Here is a 15,563-nt window from a genome sequence, read left to right as displayed (position 1 = left end):
TGTGTGTCTGTAATGTTAAGTGGGTATGCCTTAAATTCAAATTGCTCAAGCTCAATCATCAGTTGAACTGCTTTCAGAAGGTATATCTTTGGAGTCACAAAATCAATTTGGAGAAAAGGGGAAGCATTTAGTTCAAGTAGTGTGTTAAATCTGGAGTTTGAGTATATTCGTATGATTATTAACAATGTGAAAGACTTAGAACTAAAATGTTTATTCAAGAAATAGCACTTTATTGGGGTTCCTGGGTGTCTCAGTCAGTTAAGTGCCGTCTCTTGATTTTGGCTCAGGTCATGATCTCACAGTTAGTGACTTTGAGCCCCGCGTTGGGCTCTGCACTGTCAGTGCAGAGCCTGCTTGGGATTCTCTCTGTCCCTCCCCCATTTGTGCGCTCTCTCTCTCTGTCTCTCTCTCTCTCTGTCTCTCTCTCTCTCTCTCTCTCTCTCTCTGTCTCTCTCTCTCTGTCTCTCTCTCTCTTTCTCTCTCTCTCTCTCAAAATAAATAAACTTTAGAAGAAAGAAATAGCACTTTGTTTTTAAGTTTTTAAAATTCTAGTTACTTAACGTACAGTCTTATATTAGTTTCAGATGTACAATACAATGATTCAGCAGTTACATACAACACCCTGTGCTCATCACAAGTGTATTCCATAATCCCCATCCCCTTTTTCACCCATCCCCCCTTCAACCCCCTCCCCTCTAGTAACCATCAGCTTGTTCTCTATAGTTGAGTCTGTTTTCGGGTGCCTGGGTGGCTCAGTTAGTTAAGTATCTGACTTCGGCTCAGCCCCACATCAGCCTCTCTATTGTTAGCACAGAGCTGAGCCCGCTTCAGATCCCCTGTCCTCTTCTCGCTGCCCTCCCCCACGTCCCCTCCCCGCTCCCCCATCTCAAAAATAAATAAACATTAAAAATATTTGTTTTACAATGTTTTTTTTTTTTTTAAGTTACTTGATTAATTTTGAGAGCCAGGGGAGAGAGAGAGAGCACATGCAAGTGGAGGAGGGGCAGACAAAGACAGAGAGGAGAGAGAGAGAGAGAGAGAGAGAGAGAGAGAGAGAGAGAGAGAATGAATCCAAGCGGGCTCCATTCGGTGCAGAGTCCAACCAACACGGGGCTTGAACTCATGAACTACGATATCATGACCTGAGTCAAAAGCAAGAGTTAGACACTTAACTTACTGAGCCACCCAGCCACCTGAAGAGTCTATTTCTTGATTTAGGTCTCTTTTTTTCTCTTTGCTCAAGGAAATAGCACTTTACAGTGTTGTTTTATTCCCCTTTTGCGTACTCTATGTTGTGTGGTTCAGCAAATTTATGACATCAAGCAGCCAGACCTAAAGATTATTGTTGTTCAGATGATTTTTTTGTATCATAATCAGAAAATGAGTATGTTCTTCAGTGGAGGCAATGGTTTTCACTAACACCGTCACACCGTCTTTGCTATTCTCTTCTATCTGCGCAGAGGAGAGGCAACGATGTAATGTGTTCAGACACTGAAAGGAGCCCTTTTTTATGTTGTCTCTCTAGCTTGGACAGCACACCACCTAGTGATTTTGCATGTTTGACCATACCACCATCTTTTCCTTCCCTACTTAGAAATGGCGGGAGCTTTCGTGGCAGTGTTTTTACTAGCAATGTTCTATGAAGGACTCAAGATAGCCCGAGAGAGCCTACTGCGTAAGTCACAAGTCAGCATCCGCTACAATTCCATGCCTGTCCCAGGACCAAATGGAACCATCCTTATGGAGACACACAAAACTGTTGGGTAAGAAGACTGAACAGATCCAGAGGGAAGTTCTGGAAAGCTGGATTAGTTAAGCAGCAAAGCAGCTCTTTTATTAGCAATAGCCCTCTTCTTGAGTTACTGGTGATTCTATATCTACCCAGCTCTAGTCTCATTTGGTTTACAGTGTAAGACTATATAGAAAACCTGTATTCCGTCAAAGAAAGTATTTAGATTACTGCTGGTTTTTCCCCACAGATTGGCAAATGCCTTTCGAGATTTTTGAGTTTTAATAGGAATGTAGGTCTTAAAAACTAAACCCAAGGGGTACCTGCGTGACTCCATAGGTTAAGCATCCGACTCTTGATTTCAGCTCAGGTCATGATCTCACGGTTCATGCGTTCGAACCCTGCATCGGACTCTGTGCTGATGGTGTGGAGCCTGATTGAGATTCTGGCCCTCCCTCTGGCTATGCCTCTCCACTACTCATGCACGCCCACGCACTCTCTCTATCTCTCTGTCTTTGAAAATAAGTTAAAAAAAAAAAAAACTGAAATAAATTGGAGTCCTTGAACACTCTTATAGACCACTATGCTGCTTTCAAGCAAGTGCAGTATTATTGAGGCCCAAACATGTTGTGACTTACCTAAGGTGACAGAGCTGGTAAGTGACAGAGGGGATAGCCACTCCTCCTGATCCCTTGTAAATACTTTGTACTATACTACCCAACCCTTGATTCTATTTCTGTTTTTTAGAATGTGAACTTTGCAAAGGTGGAAGGCCTGAAAATGTTCAAATAAGTATGGGAGGGTTTAGGGCTTCCGTTTTGGGATCCATGGTAGAGGTAAGTTAGGGAATTAGTCCTCCTTCCTCTCCTCCTCCTGCGGACATAGAACTGTATCTGGCCGATTCTTATTAACCCGGCAGCCCTATCATATTTCACTCCAGGGACCGTACACAGCATACATACACAAAGAAGCCATGAGTTGCCTGGATGGCTGTGAGGAGTCCAGTTCAAGCTGAGCTCGTGACCAGAACTGTCCCCCTTTCTCTTGAGCTGCCCAGACACTGCTCAGGGTCCCTGATTGCTATGTTCCTCTCTGTTCTCCAGGCAACAGATGCTGAGCTTTCCCCACCTCCTGCAGACAGTGCTGCATATCATCCAAGTGGTCATCAGCTACTTCCTCATGCTCATCTTCATGACCTACAACGGGTACCTCTGCATTGCAGTAGCAGCGGGGGCTGGCACAGGATACTTTCTCTTCAGCTGGAAGAAGGCAGTGGTGGTGGACATCACAGAGCATTGCCATTAGCGTTCAACTCCATGGTGCGGCCTTATCGATTGCAGTGGGAAGCAGTTCAAGACTGAAAGACATGATTCCTACTCCAATCTTCCCTTCTTGCTCCTTATTTCCTTTCTCTCTCTCTCTCTCTCTCTCTCTCTCTCTCTCTCTCTCTCACACACACACACACACACACACACACACACACACACACACACACCCCTACTCAACAGAGGCTTAGCTTTTAGTCTCTGAGCTAAGGTGATAACCTCCCTGGGTTTTTTCTAATGATCTGAGATTCCCTCAGAATCTCTCCTCCCTCATCATCTTAGATCCAAGTTACATGTTCTTGTTCAAGCCAGGTAGCTTTCTATTCAAGACTTGATCACCTGCTTCCTTTTTTAGTCCTCTGTTTTTATTTTGTTAACAGACAGTGTGTGAATTTGGTGGGTTTCTCCTGGGTCGGTGATGGAAGGAGATTCTATTCAGCTAGGATTGATGGAAGCTGAGGGAAATTCTGGCCCAACTAAACCCAGAACCCAAACTTAACACTTGAAAGTGAGTTCCAGTCTTTGGATTCGATAAGTGTGAAATACATTGTGCCTTTCACTAGTTGTGATGTGTTGCGTCAGAATCTTTGTAGTGTCTAGAAGGGTGGTTTGAGACTAAACACAGGGCTGGGGCATGCAGAAGTGTGCATTCTTAGGTGGCTGGCTCATGAACTTGTGTTCCTACTTGACATTTTGATTAGAACGAACTTGTCAATCAAAAAAAAAGATGACAATCAATTTGAGAAACTAGAAATAGATATTTTAAACTAAAACCATTGATACTTTGACTTGGTACCTTGGATTGTCACAGCTGAATGAATCAAGAGTTTGAATCATTTTCGTTCGTTATTGTTTTCTTATGTTGGCCTCTAAACCAGTGGTTTTCAAACTTGAGCATGCATCGGAATCACCCGAAGGGCTTGTTAGAGCACTAGCTTCTGGGCTTCAACCCAGAGCCCCAAAATTGGCATTTCTAACAAGTTCCCAGGCGATGATTCTGCTGATGGTCAGGGGACCACGCTTTGAAAATCTCTGTTTTAAAACTAAGGACGTGTCACCTGGTGCGGTGAGCTACCTGGTATTGGGCACAGGAGTTTGAACTGCTGGTGGTAGGTGATATGTCTAAGCTTAACTCGTGTACTAAATGCTGCTGGTCAATACTTAATCATTCCAGAAACATCTATTCTGCTCCAGCTGTGTGTATGTGTGCCCAAGGGCTATAGCCAAAGTAACTTTTATCAGTATGTATGAAATCACTAGTCTTTATTTTTAAAGGTCTGTGGTTTCTTAGAAGTAGCTTGAAGATTGAGGAAGACCTTTGAGCTGCAGTATAAAATCAGCTAGTCATGGGTCAGAAGGGCAAAAGCCCAGCCCTCTCTTTGGAGAGGTTTAGGGTATGGTCTGCTGATCATCAGATTTTCCTCAGCCCCCAGCATCCATGTCCACACCAAGCAGGTCCTCATCTTCTACATGACCATCTTCGTTACTCTCTGGGGTTTCATTAGATCACATGTGGCCAAAACCTCTTTTTCTCAATGAAGAACCACACTGGATTTTTATTCTGTTCAGTTGTTAGGTTACACTGCAGTCTCATTCCCAGTCCAAACTACCTGCATGAAGCGACTCTTCCTGTGCTAGTCTGTTAAATCCTGCCCTCCTTGGTGCTAGACTCCAATCATGCCTCAGGGCAGAGGAGACAAAACACAACTATTCTGTTTGTCTCTGTTGTGGTTTTGAAGTTTGTACTTTCTCTGTGGGTGCCAGTTAAATATTGGAGAGCAAGGAATGTGTACTTCCATGGCTTTAAGTCAAGAGAGGGTTATCAGCTTCCTGGATCGAGGGTAAAATCTAAGAACCAAGATTTAGAGTTTTGTGCTTTTCTCTCATTCCAACCACTTGTGCTGATATTTAGCAAGAGTAGAGTGAATGACAGGTAGCGACAGAGTCCAACAGGAAGGTGTAAATAACCTGTTATTATCTCAGAAGCCAAGGAATAATAAAACCATGAGAAAATAAGACTCAATGTTTAATAGTGACCCTGGTGCTCTCTGGAAATCTTGGCATGAGCTGCTATAAAATATCCTTTTCAGAAACAGGACTTTATCAGTAAGGTAAGAAAAATCGAGGCCAGTTAAGACAAAGTGCTGTGAGTTTGAAACTCAACAGAGAAACATCAGTTTGGGATAGGTCTTCAGGTATTCAAGATCGAGTGTCATATAAAACCTGAATTCCAGCAATTCTTAGATTAGGTTGCCAAAGGAAGAAGTTAGTGAAGGAGAAACAATTTAAACCTTAAATTCCATCTTTCTTGAGCTCTTGGATTGTGTTAATGATCTCATTGACTTTGATTTGTGTATCTCTGTTCATCAGTTTAGTGCCTGACTTCTTTGTTCCTTCTGGATCCAAATTTCTTTTCTTCCTTCCCTGTTCAACATCTCTTAGAAGCCTGTATCGCCTTTTCTTTGGCTTTTCTTTCCTCTTCTGTCTTTTCAGTCTTTAATCCCATGTATCTGGTTTATTAATCTCCTTAGCCCTCCTGATGCAGTGGACATAGCTGTGCAGTGGATCTAGATACCCGTCAGAAGTTGTAAAACCCCTTAAGCACGCTTTGAGGAGAAGTTGTTCTGCCGGAATGTCTATAAAAAGCTGAGTAAAGGGCTGCCTACTAGTACCACCTGCAAAGTCCCAGAATCTTAGGTGCTGTCTCCAGTCTATGTTGGAGGAACACTCAGCCCCTCGTTGTCCACGAACAGGGAATCCTCTGTGTCCAACAGCAAATGAAAAATTAAGGTTTCTTCACTACTTCTATGGTAGGACTGTCTGGAATTCTATTTCAGACTGAGGCTCTGGGCTTGGGATCTAGCCACAGAGTTTCTTATAAGGAGCTGGAAGGGGAGGGGGCAGGGGTTACAAGTTCATGTCCTTTAATTTTGATCCTGCTCTCTCCAGCTGCTTCTTTCAGAAGATACATCTAAAGATACAAAGTCTGCATTTGATATAATGCCTTAATCACTGAGTCTACAATTAATGTTGACCGTTTTAGATTGTAAGCTCCTGGAGAGCAGTATTGCTGTAGTAGGAATGTTTTAACAGTGTCATATGTAAAAGAACAAAATAAATATTTTGATTTTGTGATTCTATGCATGTCTTTCTGCCCAGAGTGACAGTAGAGTAAGTGGTCTTTTTCTTGGCCATTACCATCAGTTTTTAAGATGTCCGACTTTTAAGTGTTTTGATCCCTTTACGTTTTCATCCTACTCTCCTTAAAATGACAAGCTAGTACATGCCAGCAGATCTACATGACATTTCTCACAGGAGACAGGGTCTTCATGAAGCTGCAAATAACTCGGCATACCACGGATTCCTGAATTTAAAAGCTAACCCACCATATCCTAATCTCTTCTTCGGTGTTTATGCTATTGGGCAAGAGGCCCTGAGTTGGGCCTCTAGGATCTTCATGACCAAGGCTTGAAGTGAGCACTGGCCCTGCCTATCCCTTCAGAAATGCCAGAACGCTGCTGTTATCTGCCATTCCTACTCACTGGCCCCCAGAAAGCATCTTACCATCCAGGACCATCCCTAGTCACCTCCATAGTGTAGTATGAGGAACATGGACTTTGGAGTCCAGCATACCTGGGTTTGAATCTTGGCTCCCCCACTTACCAGAAGTGTGACCTTGGGGCATGTGGGTGGCTCAGGTGGTTAAGCTCCAACTTCGGCCTGGGTCATGATCTCACGGTTCGTGGGTTCGAACCCTGTGTTGGGCTCTGTGCTGACAGCTCAGAGCTTGGAGCCTGCCTCGGATTCTGTGTCTCCCTCTTTCTGCCCCTCCCCTGCTCATACTCTCTCAAAAATAAAATTTAAAAAAAAAACAGAAGTGTGACCTTAGGCAAGTGATTTTGATAATCCCTAAACCTTAGTGTTCTCATTTATAAAAAGGCAATAATAGTACCATTTTCAACTTGGGAGCAATATGTATAAGTCACCTAGCACTTAATAGGCAACTGGACGATAGTAAGTATATTTTTGATGATTTTTACTCCAGCTTTCAGGAACTGAAAGGTAAGCTCTTCGGGATGAGGTTAGTAGCTCTTCACGAGCACGTGACCATTTTCTAGAAATGAACACTAGGACCTAAGGAATAACAATTTATGCATGGGGTTTTAGTTGTGTCTAAAAGGATTTATGCTGCAATAAGCCCTTATGTACTCATCTGGTAAATGTCTCCTGTATACATAAAATGGCATGGAAATTTCCTGCGAACTGGAATGGCATCCTCTCACTCTGCCCCTGATAGATAGCCTCACATTCTAGACCCAGCAGGGGGAGACTAGGAGAGCAGTGTAGCCATAAAGTTTAGACATGGGTTCAGAAATCAATATGCTTGGGTTCAAATCTCAGCTTAATAGCTGAGCATTAGTTTCCCCTTTTGTAAAATTAGGATCTAGTACTCTCACAGGAGTTAAAGATTAAATGAGATAATCTGTATAACGCACTCCATACAGTGTCTTTACATATACAGCCCTCTGAGTATTGGCTGGTTAGGAGGGAAGAAGAAATTAAGGAGGCTCAATGTTTTCATGCTTCTGTGCCTACTCATGCTGGGAAGTGACAGCTTAAGACAGAAGCTAGTTTCTCTCCCCTCCCCCACCCCGCCTTTTTTTTCCTCTTCTATCCTGGCCTTTGCAGGCTTCGAGGTAATGTACTCAATTTCCCTATCTGGAGCCTGACTCTTGCTCTGTCTTTAAGACCATAACAGAATTGAAGGTCTTTTATCAAACTGGAAGTATAAAGGTTTTGAAAGAACAGTTGGAGAAAGAGAACTATATATCCTTTTCTATCACTGCCTCTCCCATGTGTATTTTTTTAATGTTTATTTTTGAGAGAGAGGGTGCATGCACAAGTGGGGGAGGGGCAGAGAGAGGGGGACAGAGGATCTGAAGCGGGCTCTGTGCTGACAGTAGTGAGCTCAATGTGGGGCTTGAAATGAACTGTGAAATCATGACCTGAACCAAAGTTGGACACTCAACCGACTGAGCCACCCAGGTGCTCTGCCTCTCCCATAATCTTTTTACCCAGCCTTAACCTACCCCTAGAACTGGGTAAAATCTTGCCAAAGGGTCTCTTCAGAACTGATGATTCCAGGGGCACCTGGATGGCTCAGTTAAGCATCTGACTCTTGATTTCAGATCATGATCTCACAGCTCATGAGTTTGTGCCCCACACTGGGTTCTGCACTGACAATGAGGAGCCTGCTTGGGATTCTCTCCCTCTCTCAGCCCCTCCCCTGCTCAAGTGTGTGCACGCATGCACAGTCTCTCAAAATAAATAAAATTAAAAACTGATGACCCTCGAGGCTCCTTCTACCACAGTTGGCAATTCACTGTAGTTGAATTAAACAGTGAAAACAATAGGACATGATTTTTTTTAAGGTTTTTTTTTTTTAGTAATCTCTACACCCAATGTGGGGTTTGAACTCACAACCCCAAGATGGAGTCACATGCTCCTGAGCCAGCCAGGCGCCCCTCCTCCCCTCCGATTCTAAATTACCCTCTCAGATTAGCTCCTGGTGGCAAAAATTCTTAGGCAAGTTGGAAAAGGATGGCAAATTGGAATGATGGGAATATTGTTAGCATTCCTATTATCATGTTTTTCTCCACTGCCTGTTCCCCCCCCCCCCCCCAAATTATGCCCAAACTAGCTACAAAGCCATTCTGTAAATAGATTCTGGAAACCCACAGCTTGATCACATTTATACAAAATCACTAGAATCTAATCTCCACAAGGGCAGAGATCTTGGATTTTGTTCACTGATGTTACTAAATGCCTAAAATGGTCCTGGCACATAACAGAAACTCAATAAATACTTGAAGAGACAAGTTGAATGAGTCCGTGACAGGGATCAACTGCAAGTGTCCTGTGTTTAGACACTCAGTAAAGGTGGGAAGAATGATGTCACCTCTTGGAGCAATTACCTTTCAAAGTCTTGAGGTTAACAGTACTATTCTTATACTTCATTAAGGGTGTTGCACACTTTTCCAAAAATAGATTTATTTTTAAAAACAAAGTCAGACAAGTTTTATAGAGTCAAATTTTCCAGAGATAAACTAGAGTTTGGATTTCCACTTAGAGTGAAAGGTAAGCATTAGTTATCTCATGCAGAAGTATTTCTCTGCAGGAGTAAAACATTCTGCTTGACTTCAAGCACTCAATTCTCTAAACCTTATTTGTACTTCTGCCATCATTTTACTCCATTCCAGGGCTCTGGCATGCAAGATAATCTGCCTCTAAAATTCAAAACTTCCAAACTGAGATGAACGATTGTTGGGCTTGGGTTGGGGTTTATAACCAATTCGATCATTAATCATTTGTTCCCGGTTCTTGGGGTCACTGCTGAGCCCAATGGCACCTTCTCCATCACTGATTCCTACGACATCCACTTCTTCCTTTTGTTTCTTACGGTTCTGAAAGTATAAAAGTTTTAGGATTTAGGCAACATTCTTTCCATTACCAAACATTTATTTAGCACCTACCATGCACTAGGCATACGGTAAAGTCTAGGGTTAGGGTCTATGGAATAAGAAGCTGAAATCCTAGGTTTAAATGGATAATAAGGGTACAAGGGGGATACAGGGATATAGTGATAAAAGATATAACCCCTACCCTCCAGGATGTCACAGTCTAACCGGGAAACAGGTAAACAGACAGTGACAACACAGGGTGATCGTGGCTATAACAGAGGAAAGTCCACACTACCAAAGAGACACAAAGAAGGGAGAATTGGGTGTGCAGTGGTACAGCTTCAGAGCAGGAAGCTGCAATTAGAAAGATAAATAATAATGAGAAGATGGATGTTAGCTGAACGTACTGTGGTCATCATTTCACAATATCTGTCAATCACACCATCATGCTCTACATCTTAAACTTACACAGTGATGTATGTCAGTTACTCCTCAATAAAACAAGGAAAAAAAAAATAAGAGTTGGTAGACAAGAGGGAGAGAAGGGTGTTTCAGTAAATGTAAATCTGTTCAAGAGAACAGATGGAAAAATTAAGTGGTAAAGCAATAACCACCAGAAATTAACAGTTTCCCTAACACCATGAGATTAAATGTAACACAGGAATACAAGGTTTTGTGCTATCTGTAATCCCTACACCCAACGTGGGGCTTGAACTCACAAACCTCGAGATCAAAAGTTGCATGCTCCACCGACTAAGCCAGCCAGGTGCCCCTCAGTTTGATCATTTTCAAAGACAGACTAACCCTGATCCCATAACTACTACTACCTAACTATAAAGATGGTATTAGATAATAACATTCCCTGAGAGAATGAACAAATGTTTTATCCAGTGTGCATTAGGAGAATGACTACTCTAGCCACTGGAAGCCCCACTATTATTCACCACTTACTAATGAACTCCGCATGTAAGTGCCCAGATCATAGAAGTACACTGAATAAGATGTTACTTTATACATCTATATGTATGTGTGTATATAAAATGACCTTTCCGAGTTACTCTCTAGTTAGTCTACATTACCAATAAGTAACATTACAAAGTTCACCCCAAATACCTTAGTGAAAACAGGTTAAAAGGCAAAGGATACTATCATTTTATAAGCCATGAGAAACTGAGAATGTCCAAATGGAATGAAATCATTTAAAAGGCTTCCCACCATGAATAACTGCTGACTGTTTCAGAATCCAGAGTCATCAAAATGTAATTAAACTAATTTCAGTAACAAATGAAATACCAGTTTCTGTTGGTTTCATTTAAGTTTAGTTTAAGGCAAAACTATTCCTAAGTTGCTCTAAAACAGGTCCAACTCACTGGATAATTGCCTTTAGTAGAAAGACTGACTCAATAGTGAGCTGATTCTGCAGAGTCAAAGTTCAGTATGCCAACACTTTATGAGACTCATTCCAGCTGAAGTTTAAACCATACTGAAGGGCATTTCAGGGAAAGAGAACCGAGTGTGCAGAGGCACTGAGATTAAAGATAACTTGTCAGTGGAAGATAAAGTGGAGAGATGAGCAAGGACTACGCCACAAAGGGCCTTGTACACCATCCTAAGGAGTCAAGGAGTTATTCTGAGGGTTACTAAAGAATTTAAGTCTTATCAATGGACATCTAATACTGGGGGATAAGCTACACTTAAAAATACATACTGAGGGGCACCTGAGTGGCTCAGTCGGTTAAGTGTCTGACTCTTGATCTCAGCTTAGGTCTTGATCTCAGGGGCATGAGTTTAAGCCCCACGTGGAGCCTACTTAAAAACAAAACAAAACAAAACAAAACAAAACAAAACAAAACATACAGAGTTCCTACCATCATACCAGACGCTGGGATCTCAACAGTGAAGCAGACAGACATGATTTCTACAATCAAGGCTCCTAATATAAATGCTTTTACAATAAGCAAATCACTGTAAATTATAACAAATGCTGTAAAGTAAAAGAATAGAGTGCTTTGAGAGACCCTAATGAGATGGTGACAGCTTGATGGGAATGACACTCTTAACTTGGGATAGGTCAGAAGCAGCATCTCAGACTGAGAAAGTGACATTTAAACAGACATGAAGAAAGGGGGAGAGGAAAATAACATGGGCAAAGGCCACGAGTGATAAAATAGCTTGGCGTATTCAAGGAAATGGAAGAAAGCCAGTGTGCCTGGGGTACAGAGACCAAAGCAAAGAATGGCAGGAGGTAAAACCCGAGGGGCCAGAACATACCAAATCTTGTAGGCCATGGTAAGGAACTGAGATTTTATTCTATGTGCAGGAAACCATGAGTAGTTTTAAGCAGGGGAATGACATGATCTGAAAATTTTTAAAGATCATTCTAGAAACCTGATGAAGAATGGGTTAACGAAACTAAAATGCAAGTAGGAAGACCATTTAAGACGCAACTGAGATTGTACAGAGAGAGACGATGGTTACTTGGACTGGGGTTGTAACCGTGGAGACGCACAGGGCAAAAATAAAGGGTAAGGAAAAGCTAGAACTCAGGAGTGACTCCTAGATTTCTGGCTTGAGCATCTATATAGATACCCACAAGGGAACACTGAGGTGGAACCGCCTTGAGGGAAAAAATCAAGAGGTGTAGAGGTTTTTTTGTTCTAACGTGTTCAGTTCAGTAGGCTGAACCGTGACCTCCAAAGCTCTTAGGTCCTAATCCTTGAACCTCTAAATGTTGCCTTACATGGGAAAAGGGTCTTTGCAGATGTGATAAGGATCTTGAAATGGAGACATTATCCTGGAATTATCTGGGTGGGCCCTAAACGCCATCACATGTATCCTTGTAAGAGAGGGCCAAGGGAGATTTCACAGACAGAACAAGAGAAAACAATGTGATCGTGGACACAGAGACTGAAGTGATGTAGCCACAAGTCAAGGAATACCAGTGGCTACCAGAAGCTGAGAGTCAAGGAATGGATTCTCCTCCAGAGCCTCTGGAGGGAGCATCGGTCCTGCTGACACCGTGATTTGGGACCACTCACACTGATTTCAGATTTCTGGCCTACAGAATCGTAAAAAAATAGATTTCTGTTGTTTTAAACCACCAATTTTGTGGTAATTTGTTATAGCAAGCCACAGGAAACTAACACATTAAGTCTGAGATGCCTGTAAAGCATCCAAATAGAGGTTTCAAATAAGCTATTGGTATAAGCATCTGGAGTTCAAAAGTTAAGAGCTATTGTTTTAAATATCCCTAAGGGTTCAAAAGTTGTATTCTTACCTCCAGGTCCTTTCGAATGCTCTCAAACTCCTCAATGTCATCAAGCTTCAGCTCCAGGCGGGTTGGTTTTCGCCGCAGCATAATGAGATCAACCCCAAGGGCCAGACCCAGTGAACTGTCAGCTGTTAGAAATAGCAAAGGAGGAAAAACTGGAGGGGAAAAACCTCAGCTACAAATACAAGATCAATTTGTCAGCATGCATGCTAAATGAATAGTGATACAAAAGACTCATTTGGGTTCACACAGACACTTTGATGTCATCTGATGTATGATTATTACATGATGGAGATCTGTAACTCCGCAATTCCAAAAAAAACAGTTTTCAAGGAAAAAAAAAAAGAGCAAGCTGCCTATAAAAGAGAATTCTAGGCAATAATCGCCTTAATCTTATGCTCCAGTCACATTTAAAGAAACATTCCACCTTAGAGAAGAAAGTTAAAATATCACATCTTAGAAATAAATTAAATAAATAAATAAATCATCACATCTTAATTCGGTATAGTTAGTGGGAGAGTACACAGCCGTTAAATTTGTTCAGCTCTGTGTGAGAACTGTAAGAGATTTGTGAATCTGTAAGAGATTTCCTGAATACTGAAATCAGTTTACTAAATTTTAGGCAAACTCCATATAACTCACAATTCACGGGGTTATCCTCAGGGTCTAAATAGGTCCTAAATGGACAGGTCATTCATTAAACAAACACTTCTTGTGCTCCAGCTACAGAGTTAAAAGGCATAGTCGCAGTCTGTGGGGAAAACAAACACGTAAACAGAAAATTGCAACATGCTCTAATAAGATGATGAGGATAACACGATGGCACCACACAGGCACCCAATCCAGTCTGGGCAGAGTGTGGGGTAGACAGGGATGTGGAAGACTTCCTGGAGGAGATCTCTAAGCTGACTTGTGAAGGGCAGGCAGAGAAAGGAGGGTAAGGAAGGGCATTCCAGGCAGAGAGAACAAGTACGCAAAGAGGCTCAAAAGAACACTCTGAAAACCCAAGGTAATGCTTATGCTAACAAAAAGCAATTTCCTTAAAGACAGTGAAACTCCCCAACTGAGTTCACAACCTGTTGAGGGCAACATCTTTATAGTCTCCATTGCCCCAAGTAGTGTGAATCTATAATAACCAGTCAGTAAATGTGTTGTTGAATAAACTAAGACACCCCAATTAGACGAAACGAACTTTTCTTGAACGCTGTGCTACGCTTTTCCACTCCCCTTCTTTGGACTTTTATTTTAACACAGAAACCCTCTGAAGCTGACAAAATTAGCTCTATATTAAAAATGAAGTTGAGGCTGTTCATTGTGGTTAATAAATGTCAGCCTCCTATAAAAACTACATGGTGAAAATTAAATGAGAATGATGTAAGTGAAAGCTCCTTTAAAGTATGTACAATTACAGGGGCGTCTGTCTGGCTCAGTCGGTAGGTAGTGCATACGTAGTCTTAATCTCAGGGTCATGAGTTCAAACCCCATGTTGGGTGTGGAGCTTACTTTCAAAGAGTATGTACAGATATAAATTATTATCACATCTATCTAGGAAGTAGCTAGAGACTCTGAAGTATACGAAGGAAGAAATGTATCCTCCCTGGAAGCTTGGAACAGAACCGGCTGGCACATTACATTTCAAAATTGCTTTGTATGAAATCAAATACTATCTTGAATTCAATGTAAACAAATGGTAGAGGAAGCCAAAGTTCCAAGGGGGGAATAAGGGAGGAAAGAATATTTAAAAGGAAGAAAAACCCTGCTGTAGGTTTTCTTCACTTTTCTGCAAACTGTGAAAAGCTCGCCACTAGGAGGCAGTACAGAGTAACGGGCAAAAGAGCTCCCTCCGGAGGCCAAAGGGCAGGGGGCGAGATTCTAATGCCACACGCCACTGATCTTGGACAATTAGTTTCATCTTTCACTGGCCCTTAGTTTCCTCAGGTTTCTGTACTCTGTTGTTGCATAGATTGAACGACGTAATGCACAGCAAGTTCCTAGAACGTGACTTGGCATTTAGTAAACACTCAATAAACAATAGCTATTATTATTGTAATTGCCCTTGGGGAAGGGGGGGGGCTGTCCAGCTCAAGAAACACCAACAGTTTAAGCATCTCCACCCCCAACACGGGGGCAAAACCTTTGCCTTGTTACCTCCGATGTCCCAGCACCCAGCGGAACCCAGGGCCACGCAGAGTTGCCTGGGCTCAGTTTACCTGACGCTTTCGTGGGCATCATCTCACTCGGAGTCAGACACAAAGACCGGGCTGAATACAAACTTCAACAAAAGCAGGCCATACCTCCTCCTCCGGGTCTTTATTTTTACTTTGGCGCTAGAAGGCTCTTTGAGCCTAATCTGTCGCCACTGCTCAAATACACCAAAAATTCACCCAACTCAGAGGAAGGCCCTGGGACAACGTCCCCACAGCGGAGAACAGCACTCCCTCCGCAGCTCCAGAGCGGCACTCACCAGTCCAGGGAGAGGGTGTCCATGGCAACATGGCCCTCCGCTCAGGAGGCGTGAAGCCCCTCTTATTAGGGCCAAGAGCGACAACCGGCCTCGGAAGCCCTCCATTTGCTACCGGAGTTCAGCCCAGGGCCGCGCGACTCGACGCACCTACCTCTTTTCAACCCAGCTCAGCCTCTTCCCGGAACCCCGGCGCCCCCCGCGAGTCTCCTGCTAAGCTCACTGGACTACACTTCCCAGACTGCTCTGGATCTCCCTCCTGCAGAACCTCGTCCTCCGCCCGCTTTCCTCAGAGGCTCTTCGATTGGCGCCACGA

General features: G+C 42.8%; 2 protein-coding genes across 5 annotated transcripts in view; one reads left to right on the top strand and one right to left on the bottom strand.

The window, feature by feature from the left end:
- The window catches only part of SLC31A1 (solute carrier family 31 member 1), a 40,801-nt gene extending 34,607 nt beyond the window's left edge, over positions 1 to 6,194 (top strand). Inside the window, exons 4-5 of the mRNA XM_027034861.2 lie at positions 1,595 to 1,763; positions 2,833 to 6,194. Coding sequence (XP_026890662.1) covers positions 1,595 to 1,763; positions 2,833 to 3,034 — 371 coding nt within the window. The 3' untranslated portion in view covers positions 3,035 to 6,194. The remainder of the gene's footprint in view (positions 1 to 1,594; positions 1,764 to 2,832) is intronic.
- Positions 6,195 to 9,088: 2,894 nt separating this feature from the next.
- On the bottom strand, positions 9,089 to 15,545 carry CDC26 (cell division cycle 26). Of its 4 annotated transcripts, none has more exons than XM_015076043.3 (4): positions 15,402 to 15,545; positions 13,429 to 13,537; positions 12,793 to 12,914; positions 9,089 to 9,518 (listed from the first exon to the last, which is right to left on the bottom strand). In XM_015076043.3, exons 2-4 carry the CDS (start codon positions 13,478 to 13,480, stop codon positions 9,342 to 9,344), a joined length of 351 nt encoding a protein of 116 aa, XP_014931529.1. In that variant the 5' UTR covers positions 13,481 to 13,537; positions 15,402 to 15,545; the 3' UTR covers positions 9,089 to 9,341. The 4 variants fall into 4 exon arrangements, with proteins under 4 accessions (XP_014931529.1, XP_053060752.1, XP_014931535.1 ...); XM_053204777.1 differs by lacking the exon at positions 13,429 to 13,537 and adding an exon at positions 13,580 to 13,695 and having other exon boundaries at positions 15,402 to 15,542; XM_015076049.3 differs by lacking the exon at positions 15,402 to 15,545 and adding an exon at positions 14,997 to 15,139.
- Between the last annotated feature and the right edge of the window lie 18 nt (positions 15,546 to 15,563).

Source organism: Acinonyx jubatus, chromosome D4 (genome assembly GCF_027475565.1).
Source record: "Acinonyx jubatus isolate Ajub_Pintada_27869175 chromosome D4, VMU_Ajub_asm_v1.0, whole genome shotgun sequence".
Lineage (NCBI taxonomy): Eukaryota > Metazoa > Chordata > Mammalia > Carnivora > Felidae > Acinonyx > Acinonyx jubatus.
This window is presented reverse-complemented; position numbering and strand designations above follow the sequence as displayed.

Bases quoted from the DNA above. Each gene is read 5' to 3' on its own strand.
- CDC26 (XM_015076043.3), bottom strand. From the start codon at position 13,480: ATGACCTGTCCATTTAGGACCTATTTAGACCCTGAGGATAACCCCGTG. The intron at 12,915-13,428 runs GTGAGTTATATG...TATTTCTAACAG, and splicing joins TGAGGATAACCCCGTGAATT to CTGACAGTTCACTGGGTCTG. The intron at 9,519-12,792 runs GTAAGAATACAA...TTATACTTTCAG, and splicing joins GCATTCGAAAGGACCTGGAG to AACCGTAAGAAACAAAAGGA.